Below are 12302 nucleotides of genomic sequence, written 5' to 3'. Positions count from 1 at the left end.
TTTCCATCTGTATAATCTTCAGGTTCTTTCATCAGTGTCTTGTTTTCTGAGTTACAGGTCTTTTACCTCCTTAGGTAGGTTTATTCCTAGGTATTCTATTCTTTTTGATGCTATTGTAAATGGGGTTGTTGTCTTAATTTCTCTTTCTGATAGTTTGTTGTTAGTGTATAGAAATGCAACATATTTATGTATATTAGTTTTGTATCCTACAACTTTACCAGATTCATTGATGAGCCCTAGAAGTTTTTTGGTGGTGTCTTTAGGATTTTCTATGTATATTATCATGTCATCTGCAAACAGTGACAGTTTTACTTCTTCCTTTTCAATTGGATTCCTTTTATTACTTTTTCTTGTGTGATTGCTGAGGCTGGGCAGTGGCTGTTGTTTTTAATGTTCAAATTGTCCCATTTTGGCCCATAGTAGCCTTTTTAGGGTAGCCCCTTTTGAAATGATCCAATCAGTCTTTGAGTGCATACTTGCTTTCTGCTATAATAGACATCCCAGGCTACCTTGTACTCTCCTGCCTCAGACTTGGAGTCAGACCTGGTTCTTTTTAGTGGGGAGTGTATCCAGAAATCAGCGTATGGGTACTAGGTCTGCTCATTATTACTAAAGTGTGCTTATTACATCAAGACTCTTCAGTGGATATAATTAGGAAATACATATGATTTTAAATCAAAGGTTCCTATTATTATTACTTCCAATTCAAATTTACAGGGAGTATCTTTCCTGCACCTTTTTGTATTTTGTTTTGTATCTTTCCACTTGGAGTTAAAATCTTCTTTCTTAATCACTTTTAATATGTTTACTTTTTGCTTTATTATACTATATATAAAATAGTTTCAGAATTTTTCAGTAAACTACTTAGTAATGTTTAAGATTTCTGTCCTTAGAATGTAACCCACCAAGAAAGCAGTCAGAGTAATATGTTCAAAGACCATCTGAAATAATGTTTTTCTGTGTGGTTATGTTATTATTATGGTAGGTATTTTGATACATTTGTTTCTGGTTGTATTTAATTTTTAAGATTTAATTTTTCTTTCCTCTTTTCTCTTTTATTTTTGGTGTAATCAGCATTTATGTGGTTCAGAAATCAAAACCATAGAGTTGTCTTGCTTCCATCCTTATTCCTTCCACCCCATTCTCACCTATCCCCTTGTTGTCTTCATATTCTTGAAAATTAAACTCATTTAGTGAAGCTTCATTCTCCTACACAGGGCCTTATTCTCTTAATTGATATTTTAAATTCTTTGTATATTAATAAGTCACTGTTTCTATGTTCAGAATTCCCCAGAAGTTATTAGGTAGTTTCTATAACATTTGGGAGAACATGACATATAACATTGACATATTTGCTGTATAACTACTTAATATACTGTAACCACAAGAAATGGGAAATTATTCTTCATCTCTTTAGTGTTTATTGAAATTTTAAGCTAGCCAACACTGGCATATTTTAACAAAGCCTGTATAATCTTTGCACTTTGTAATCTTTTTCTTCACCATATAGTACTCATTTTAGAGGAAACAAGAGAACAACCAACTAAGGTATATATTAGATTCTAACCTCAACCCTGTTATTAGTGTACTTTTCAAAGAGAATGGTCATACTTGCTGTCTGTCATTTATTGAAATAAATGATAAATGTGGAAGAAAATGTTAGGTGTCCCCTCAAAAACAGCATATTTTGTATATATTTGTATATATATCTGTATATTCATATATAGATATGTATTTCTGTGCATTCGTGTGTGTGTGTATAAATATCAGAAAATTTCCTAAGGCTGTCATAGCAAATTACCACAAGCTTAGTAACCTAAAATCACAGAAATGTATTCTCAGTTCTATAGGTCAGAAGTCCAAAATCAAGGTATTGGCAGGGCCATGCTCCCTCCACAGGTTCTGGGGGAGAATCCTCCCTTGCCTTTTCCAGCTTCTGGTATCTCCATGTGTTCCTTGGCTCGTAGCTGTACAACTCCAATCTCTGGCTCCAAATTCACATGGTCTCCTCCTCTCTCTTCTCTAGGTGTCTTTTTTTTTTTTTTTTTTTTTTTAATATTATGACTGAAAGTCACAATTTAAGCAATGTAAATTATTAAATATATATATATGTAATATATATATGTAAATCTTTCAGATCAATAAGTTTTCTGATAATGAGAATTTAAAAGGTCATAATTATTTCAATAACAAAACTATTTACTTTTTCTTTTATAGGTGGCAGTGGTTCTTTCAAGAGTAGTTTCTTAACTTGCCATGTTTCATTACTTTTTCTCTTATTTTAAAAAGGTATTTTTCTCTCTATTTACACGAACCCGTGTCCCCTGCATCGGCAGGCGGACTCCCAACCACTGCGCCACCAGGGAAGCCCTCTAGGTGTCTTTTATGACACTTGTCATTGGATTTAGGGCCTATCTGAATAATCCAGTATGATCTCATCTTAACTCAATTGTGTCTGCAAAGACCCTTTTCCCAAATAAGGTTCCGGTGGTTAGAATAGAACATATCTTTTGGGGTGCCTCCGTTCAGTCCATTAACAAGCACACACATACACACACAGTGGATTCTCATTCACAGTAGTTATGTTCTACAAAGTCACAGTGAATACTGATTTAGTGAATACTGAACTATTTTTTCTAGGGAAAATATATATACATATCTCACATAGATTATAATCCTAAATCCTAGAAACAACATATCCTGGTAGATTCTATTTTCTTTATTTTACAAGAGAGAAAATGATGTTCAGAAGTGGTAAGTGACTTGTCTTGAGGCACATCATTCACAGGTGCCAGAGTTGAAATTCAAACCCTCTCCACCTGGCCCCAGAGCCAGAGCTTCTTGCACTGCCCTGCCCTGCCCCTCCTGTCCTCATCCTCTGTCATCTCTGTAGGAGCTGAAACAAGAAAGCAGAGAGTCACCTTGTTGGACCTCAGCTGAGAACATGCATGTGTAGAGCAATTTGAATTTTTTGCTGCCCTGCATATGTCTGCAAATGACTGTGAAAGTGCTGCAATAATTGACTTGCGGGAACAAATAAATTCTAGTGAGTAGGTATATTTGCAAATACAGAATCAGGGAATAATGAGGATCAACTTTATATGTATGTATATATATTTTTAAAATATATTTTGTATCTAATGTAGCTTTGTGGGATGATAGATGATGAAACTTCTGAAAGGTTACATAACTCAGTGATCTCATAGCATCATAAGTCAGTGTTAAAAATAGCATCCGTTGGGGACTTCCTTGGTGGTCCAGTGGTTCAAAATCTGCCTTCCAATGCAGGGGACACAGGTTCAATCCTTGGTTGGGGAGCTGAGATCCCACATGCTGTGGGACAACTAAGCCCACGTGCCGCAGCTACTGAGCCTGCACGCTCTGGAGCCCATGTGCCACAACTAGAGAGCCTGAAAGCCTCAACCAAGACCCGATGCAGCCAAATAAATAAATATTTTTTTTAAAAATAGCATCTGTTGGAATAGGGAGTTTATGGTTCTTTCTTTGGTTTAAGTTATTTCACTTCTTAGTCAAATGGCTATGACTTAACACAAAATAGTACAGTTTATTTGAAAGATCTGGGATCAATTTAGTATTAAAGTATTTGTTGAATGTGGAATTTACTCATGCTATACTTTTTGTTCTAGGTAGATGTGAAAGTGGACCCCAAGGATTTACGAATAGACACATTTCGAGCCAAAGGAGCAGGAGGGCAGCATGTTAATACAACTGATAGCGCTGTCAGACTTGTCCATGTTCCCACAGGTAAGCTAGTCCTTTTGCTTTTGTACTTTTAACTTTTTTTCACATCTTATAAAACTATTTGGCATTTAGAAAGAGTCTTATGTTGTGTCTGGTTCCTTGCACAAACCCTTTAAAGGTGACACTGGGGTCATTGGTCCGAGGTCCCCAAGGTGTTCATATTCCCTTCTGTTTGGAAAAGGAACCTCCTTGGCTGTGTCTATTTAAGAGTGAGGTTCTAAAAGCTGAGTGCATGGGTGCCAGTTATCCACTAATAAGTTTCAACTGAAGGGCAGTCAGGTGATTAATCAGCTTTTTTATTAGAGCTCTTCAAATGTCAGCATTTGTAGATCTTTTCTCTTGGGTAGTTTTTCTCCTAAGAAGGATCCTCCTCCAGGACACCTGAGAGTAAGGTCAAGGTCTCACCATTCAGTAAGCACACTTTTACTTAATCCTTTTTTATTCAGTTGTATGCCTCACACTTGCCTTCCTTTGCACCTATTTAGACTCAAGTCTGGAACTTTCCTTATTTAATTCTCTAAAGACTGTACCTCCTGCTTCCTGCAGATTGAGGGAGGGGACTTGAAGATCTAGTTGTTATATAGACTTTCTCTATCTAGTCCCCAAACTGTCAACTCTGATTTCTGGGGTGCCTCGTTAGTGCCTCAATGCCAGAGCCTGTCTGGCCCTCAGCAGGCAGATGGGCTTGGTTCTGGTCAGCATCTCCCTCGACAGGGGGTTCGACCTCACCTTCCTCCTCTCTGCTGAGTCATTTGCCATTCTTCCAGCCTCTTTTTCTTTTTTTTTCTTTAATTAATTAATTAATTAAATAATTTTAAATCGAAGTATAGCTGATTAACAATGTTTTAGGTGTACAGCAATCCATCCACTTTGTCTTTATATATTGTGTTTGGAGACTACACTCATCATCTCATTTTATTTCAGATGGAGTTTGTGTTCCTGTTCTTGTTGTTTCAGTGCAATTTATAAAAAAATGTTATTGAAATATCATTGATTTACAATGTGTTAATTTCTGCTGTACAGCAAAGTGACTCATTTATATATATATGCGTTCTTTTTTCGTATTCTTTTCCATTATGGCTTATCACAGGATATTGAATATAGTTCCCTGTACTATATAGTAAGACCTTGTTGTTTACCCATCCTGTATATACTAGTTTGCATCTGCGAATCCCACACTCGCCATCCTTCCCTCCTCCCACGCCACCACCCACTTGGCAACCACAGGTCTGTTCTCTATGTCTGTCAGTCTGTTTCTATTTTGTAGATATGTTCATTTGTGTCATTTTTTTTTTTTGTAAATCACCTGGGCTTTCTTTTTTTATATATAAATCTATTTATCTTATTTATTTATTTTTGGCTGCATTGGGTCTTGGTTGCTGTGTGTGGGCTTTCTCTAGTTGCGGCGAGCGGGGGCTACTCTTCGTTGCAGTGCGTGAGCTTCTCATTGCAGTGGCTTCTGTTGTTGCGGGCACGGGCTCTAGGCATGCGGGCTTCAGTAGTTGTGGCACGCAGGCTCTAGAGTGCAGGCTCAGTAGTTGTGGTGCACGGGCTTAGTTGCTCTGTGGCATGTGGGATCTTCCCAGACCAGGGCTCGAACCTGTGTCCCCTGCATTGGCAGGTGGATTCTTAACCACTGCGCCACCAGGGAAGCCCTGTGTCGTATTTTAGCTTCCCCATATAAGTGATATCATATGGCATTTGTCTTTCTCTTTCTGACTTCACTTAGTATGATAATTTCTAGGTCCATCCATGTTGCTGCAAATGGCATTATTCACTCTTTTTTATGGCTGAGTAATATTCCATTGTATACATGCACCACATCTTCTTTATCCATTTATCTGTTGATGGACATTTAGGTTGTTTCCATGTCTTGGCTATTGTAAATAGTGCAAATAAACATAGGGTTGCACGGATCTTTTCGAATTATAGTTTTGTCTGGGTATATGCCCAGGAATGGGATTGCTGGGTCATATGACAACTCTGTTTTTACTTTTCTGAGGAACCTCCATACTGTTTTCCATAATTGCTATACCAACTTACATTCCCACCAACAATGTAGGAGGATTCCCTTTTTTCCACACATTCTCTGACATTTATTATTTGTAGACACTTTTTAATGATGGCCATTCTGACCAGTGTGAGGTAGTTTTTGTAGTTTTGATTTTCATTTCTCTAATAGTTAGCAATGATGGGCATCTTTTCGTTTGCCTATTGGCCATCTATCTGTATGTCTTCTTTAGAGAAATGTCTGTTTAGATCTTCTGCCCATTTTTCGACTGGGTTTTTTGTTTTTTTGTTACTGAGTTGCACGAACTGTTTGTATATTTTGGAAATTAAGCCCTTGTCTGTCTCATCATTTACAAATATTTTCTCCCATTCTGAGGGTTGTCTTTTTGTCTTGTTTATGGTTTTCTTTGCTGTATAGATGCTTGTAAGTTTGATTAGGTCCCATTTGTTTATTTTTGCTTTTATTTCTGTTGCCTTGGGAGACTGACCTAAGAAAACATTGGTAGGATTTATGTCAGAATGTTTTGCCTATGATCTCTTCTAGGAGTTTTATGCTGTCATGTCTTACATTTAAGTCTTTAAGCCATTTTGAGTTTATTTTTGTGGACGGTGAGTAAGTGTGTTCTAAAGTTCTTTTTTTATAGATTTATTTATTTATTTATTTATTTTCGGCTGTGTTGGGTCTTTGTTGCTGCGCACAGGCTTTCTTTAGTTGTGGCGAGCTGGGGCTACTCTTTTTTGTGGTGCGTGGGCTTCTCATTACGGTGGCTTCTCTTGTTGCAGAGCATGGGCTCTAGGCATGCGGGCTTCAGTAGTTGTGTCTACAGGCTCTACGTGGGCTTCTCATTACGGTGGCTTCTCTTGTTGCAGAGCATGGGCTCTAGGCATGCGGGCTTCAGTAGTTGTGTCTCACAGGCTCTAGAGAGCAGGCTCAGTAGTTGTGGCACACGGGCTTAGTTGCTCCATGGCATGTGGGATCTTCCCGGGCCAGGACTTTAACCCATGTCCCCTGCATTGGCAGGCGGATTCTCAACCACTGCGCCACCAGGGAAGCCCCTAAAGTTCTTTATTGACTTTCATTCCATAAGAAACTGTAAAAACCTAGAATTATATACATGAGCAAAATAACAGAAAACATCTAAAACAATCCCCAGCAACCATTGTTGGTATATATCTTAGGTGTAAATCCTTTCAGATTCTTTTCTATGCATATATAAATATATCCTTTCTCACCAAAAGTGAAGTTATAATGTTTGTAGCTTACCATAATTTACTTAAGAAATCCAAAAGTTGTTGAATACTTAGTGTGTTTTACCTAAACCCTGTATTCTGTATTATAAACCGTAATAATTAGCTTAAGATGAATTAAAAATTAAAAACAAAGTAAAAGGTGACCAAATTTCTGAAAAATATGAACTAAAATACTTTAAAACATTAGAGGATTATAAAACCACCCTGGGGACATCCCTGGTGGTCCAGTGGTTAAGAATCCACCTTCCAATGCAAGGGACTCGGGTTCAATCCCTGGTTGGGGAACTAAGATCCCACAGGCTGTGGGGGTAACTAAGCCCACGCACCACAAATAGAACTCCCACGTGCCTCAACCAGAGAGCCTGCGTGCCGCAACTAGGACCTGATGCAGCCAAAAATAAAAATAAATAAATAAAATAAGTGAATTTAAAAAGTAAAATAAAATAAAGGCTCCTTGAGAGCATAGATGGTGTCTTATTCAAAAAGGAAAAAAAAACATTACACCCTGGTCAGCCATAAATTATTAACTTTATAAAAGTGACTGATGCTTATATTGCCAGACTACCTTGGGCCAATTTTTTACCCACTTAGATGTGGTTCTTGGACCTAAAGAGGACTTAAGTCTTACCCACAAACCTTTTTTTCAAAGCCCTTTTATAATTTTTTTTTAACAACTCCAGCACCTTGTTTCAACATACTCTACCCCTCACCCCAGTCCTCTATTCCTGAGGGAGTATTTAATGATTAAATACTCCTCTACAGAAAATGTATTAAAATAGATAATGAAGTGATTCCCTCAGGAATTACTGAGCTGGTGAGTAAGAAAAGGTCTGGCTTGAGCCACTGGATGAGAACAGTGCAGGTATATAGACAAAGTCAGTATGGGTCAGCTAATAAGAGGAATTTGGAACAAATCTCATGACTGTCTGGTTATCTTGAAATGGAAACTTTCATATTCCTTTGGGTGCTGCAGAAAGGATTCCTGATTTAAGAGAACTCCAGGCAAGTGCTTGGAAGACGTGAGCAAGTTGGTGTCCCAGCCCAAATGCATGGCTGTAATAAAGCAGTCAAGAAATAACATTAAACCAATAAGGGGGAAGCCTGCTTAAAGTTATTAGCAGGTGTGATTGTAACTTATTTAGACAGGGTGAAAACATAGTTTGAAGAGTAGAATTTTATAGAAATTTTAAAAATCTCCAGCAAAATAGTTACTGCCTTACCAGTGCAACGGGCCTAAGCTAAGAGGATTTTGGTTTTTGTGATGCAGAAAGGAAAGTACCTTTCACCTCTAGTGTACCTGGGAGCAGGATTGGATATAGACCTTCAGAGTGGTAGCTGCAAAGTTAAGAACACAGCCTGAAGTCTCAAGAGTCACCATTTCGGGGCTAGATTTGGGCTGGTAACTGGGCTACACAGTGAGTCAAACCCACCCAAATCCACAAGTCGACTAACCAAAACATGTGCAGTTAGATATGTTGATTAGCTGGATTTAGAACCAAGACAACTGAGAAACTTTCACTATAAACTCTTCCTTTTAAAGAGTTTGGGTAGTTTCTTCTTATTGGTTTCTATATATAAAGTCTTTTTTTCTTTTTCCTGTTTTCTGGGTTTTTTTACTTGAAGTATAGTTAGTTTTTACAATATTATATTAGTTTCAGGTGTACAACATAGTGATTCAATACCTTTACAGATTATATTCCCTTTAAAGTTATTACAAAATAATGGCTGTATTTCCCTGTACTGTACAATATACCCTTCTCATCTGAAATACCTCATTTAGACATCAGAATCTAAAGAGCTATCTAAGCAATTACCATTATGACCCAGGAATAGTTTCTGGAGTGTGCTAAATCTAAAATGTTTTTCATCCTTTTCCTGATTAACCTTTCCCCCTTTAAAATGTTCCTCAGTTCTATCTTTTTTATCAGTTTTATTGTGATATAATCGACACCTCATCTCTATTCTAATTTGATTTGTGGAGGCTCCAGTTTATCTCTGATCCCTGTTATTTTTCAGGACTTGTAGTAGAATGCCAACAAGAACGATCACAGATAAAAAATAAAGAAATAGCTTTGCGTGTGTTGAGAGCTAGACTCTACCAGCAGATTATTGAGAAAGACAAGTATCAACAACAGAGTGTGAGAAAACTGCAGGTAAGATTTACTGAGTGAAATAACTTAATGCCTCTGTACAGAAAGCCATCATTTTATGCAGAAAATGGAGTAAATATTCTTAATAGAATGGAAATATCTTGGAGCATAGGAAAACATGCTCATTTGTAAATAGCAATAATTTAAGACTGACTGGTTATAGCTAAAGTTGGACATGCCAGTTTGGAAATAAGTAGAGGAGATATGTGTAAACTAAAAATTGTTTCCCACTTGTTTCCCTCCAGTTTTAGATCATAATTGTCTTTAAAGGAAATTAGTGTAAAAGACAATTCTCTGGAAATTAAGAGATTTTTCAGATTCTTAATTTAAAAACCTATACTTTTATTATTGTATAACTATTTTCTTTTCTACATTAAAAAAAAATTATTTATTTGGTTGCACCAGGTCTTAGTTGCAGCACCTGGGCTCCTTAGTTGCGGCAGGTGGGCTCCTTAGTTGCGGCATGCATGTGGGATCTAGTTCCCTGACCAGGGATCAAACCCAGGCCTCCTGCATTGGGAGCATGGAGTCTTATCCACTACGCCACCAGGGAAGTCCCTATTATTCTATAACTTTATGTGGGATCAAAAATATATGGCACTGCAGGAAAATGGTAATACTGACTGCTTCTGATACAGTCTGGGAACCAGGAGTAGAAGAGAGATTAATTTTTTGCTATATACCCTTTTGTACTTTTTGAATTTTGTACTATATACATTTATATTTTTATTTATATAAATATATAGATAAGTTTTAAGCAAAATGAATAAATGTCGTTGTCTTAAGTAAACAAAGGGTTGTATGATTTTAAACTCTAAAAAGGTAAACTTTTTCTTTGAGAGAAATTGGAAGAGACAGTGGAACCCAGAAATCACTGTGCTTTTGTGTTATTTGCAAGTAGTTATACTACGGTAAATTTGGAAGATTTTTGCGGCCTGTTAGGAAAATTAATTGTATAAAACTAAACATTAATTATTCTTTTCACCTAGATGTCCTAGTCCTTCACACTTTTGCCCTTCTTGTTTCCCTTACCCACATTCTAACTTGCAAGTAGTAAAAGTGACAGGATAAATAATTTATTAAGCCTCTATCTGTGGTAATCCCAGCCTGTGGCACAGCATCAGTATACACATTTGCAGATACGAATGGTCATTTACAAAGCATTACTTCTTGGCAGCTAAGTGATAACATAAACACTGTCAGCTCTGCCACATTTGATTTAATAAAAGACGTTGGGTTTTACTTGCCATTTGACATATTGGCATCAGATGTTTCACACAGTAATTTTCAAAGTAAGTATTCAAGATCGGCCTTACGCCAATTGTGGGCATGTGTGTTGTCTTCAGTGGTCTGGTTTGAAAGGCCAGAAATGACCTCCGTGTCTCTCAATTAACTTGTCCATCTGTGTGAAATTTTTTAGTAGATATTTCTGACACTTAGGAGTTCTTCTTCAGCTAATATATACAGTAGCTTTTATATGGAAGGCATTATGCCAGGTTCTCAACCCTGGTTCCACTTACCGCCTAGAGAGCTTTGTAGATGTCTAGGCCCCATCCCCAGAGATTCTGATATAATTGATCTGGGTGGGATCCTAGGCATAACCGTGGTGCCTTGGGATAGTAGTTTCCAAACCTGGCTGGTTGCAGAATGGATGGCCTGGGGACTGTTTAAAAAATACATAATCCATGATTCAGTATATCTTAGGTTAGGTTTTGGAATCTTTCATTTAAAAACATTCCCCTGGTGATCAGCCATACTTAGGACTTTAGTTTCATATTGTTTGCTTTAGAAAGTAAGTTATAGCAATCTTTTTCTTTTATCTTAAAAAGTGAAAGCGAGATACCTGTAACTTATTGTAGCAACTATGCTTCAATGAAAATAAATAATAAAATAACATTTAAAATAAAAAGTGAAATAGATAACTAATAAGAACATGCTGTATAAAAATAAATAAATAAATAAAATAAAATTCAAAAAAGGTAAAAAAATAAAATAAAAAGTGAAAGTGAGTGAGAGAGGGTGTTGTGTGCATTGTATGTGGGGGGAGGGAGGGCAGATGAGCAGACTAAGGATACAAATAACCACAGCAAGAGGCAAACTGGTGTGCGGTGAAGAAGATTCCAAGTGCATGGGGTTCTGAAGGAGGAAGATAACATATTTCACATTGGGACCAGGAAAGACAGAGATGCTAGGAGAGTGTTAAGGAAGGGCACCCCTTGAGATGAGGTTTTAGCAGACTTAACAGACGTGCACATAATTATGATACGGTATAATAAGTGGCATTATAGAGGTTCATATAATTTTCAGAAATAATGTTGAGAAAGTTGGCCACATTGTGAAGTGCCTTGAATACTGAGTTGAGTTGTGTCTGCCTAGTAGACAAGAAGGAGCCAAATAAGGAAATTTATCAGAAAGCTGGGCTTTAGGAAAGCTAAGCAGGACAACACAATGTAAGCAGAGAAATGGAAGATTAATCAGGAGGTTTTTACAGGAGTGTAATGAAAGTAATGAGCCCTTGAATGATAGATAGTAGAAATGGAAAGGGCAGGATAGAATAAAAGACCCTTGAAACCACTGGAATTGGGCAGTTAGAGAATGGGATGAGCTGAAGTTCCTTTCACGGTCTATATCACAGCCTGGCAGATAGTAAGCTACCATGAAATGTTTGTTCAAGTGTAGGATGTCAGGTTTCCTACTTAGATCAAACATTATTGTAGGGTCATTTATAGAAACCAGCAGGAAGAACTGACTGAGATAGAAAGATAATTTGGTTTTAAATATTTGGAGTTTGAGGTACCAAAGAGACATTAATTCTTATAACTAAGCTTTACAGACCTGGAGTCTTAATAAGTTCGGCCCATTCTTATTCCTTGTCACTTTGTATGTATGAATTTAGAAAAGAGTTAAGCTGTTAAAATAGAAAAGTCATTTACAAGCATTTTTTCTGTTGTAATAAAAGTAATTATAAAGTTAAAATATGAATTGCTTTTTGTTATGACACAGGTGGGAACAAGAGCCCAGTCAGAGAGAATTCGGACATATAATTTCACCCAGGATAGAGTCACTGACCACAGGATAGCATATGAAGTTCGTAATATTAAGGTAATATGAATGAGTATGCTTTATGTG

General features: G+C 37.1%; 1 protein-coding gene across 2 annotated transcripts in view; it reads left to right on the top strand.

Annotated features, from left to right (window-relative positions):
• Positions 1-12302, top strand: part of MTRF1 (mitochondrial translation release factor 1) — a 51421-nt gene that overhangs the window by 34472 nt on the left and 4647 nt on the right. For both annotated transcript variants that reach the window (XM_007468608.1, XM_007468607.1), the window contains exons 7-9: positions 3648-3765; positions 9040-9176; positions 12177-12275. In XM_007468608.1, coding sequence (XP_007468670.1) covers positions 3648-3765; positions 9040-9176; positions 12177-12275 — 354 coding nt within the window. The remainder of the gene's footprint in view (positions 1-3647; positions 3766-9039; positions 9177-12176; positions 12276-12302) is intronic.

This window comes from Lipotes vexillifer, unplaced genomic scaffold (assembly GCF_000442215.2).
Source record: "Lipotes vexillifer unplaced genomic scaffold, Lipotes_vexillifer_v1.1 scaffold479, whole genome shotgun sequence".
In the NCBI taxonomy this organism is placed as follows: Eukaryota; Metazoa; Chordata; class Mammalia; order Artiodactyla; family Lipotidae; genus Lipotes; species Lipotes vexillifer.
The sequence above is the reverse complement of the archived record's forward strand: the minus strand, read 5'-3'. Positions and strand labels throughout refer to the sequence as shown.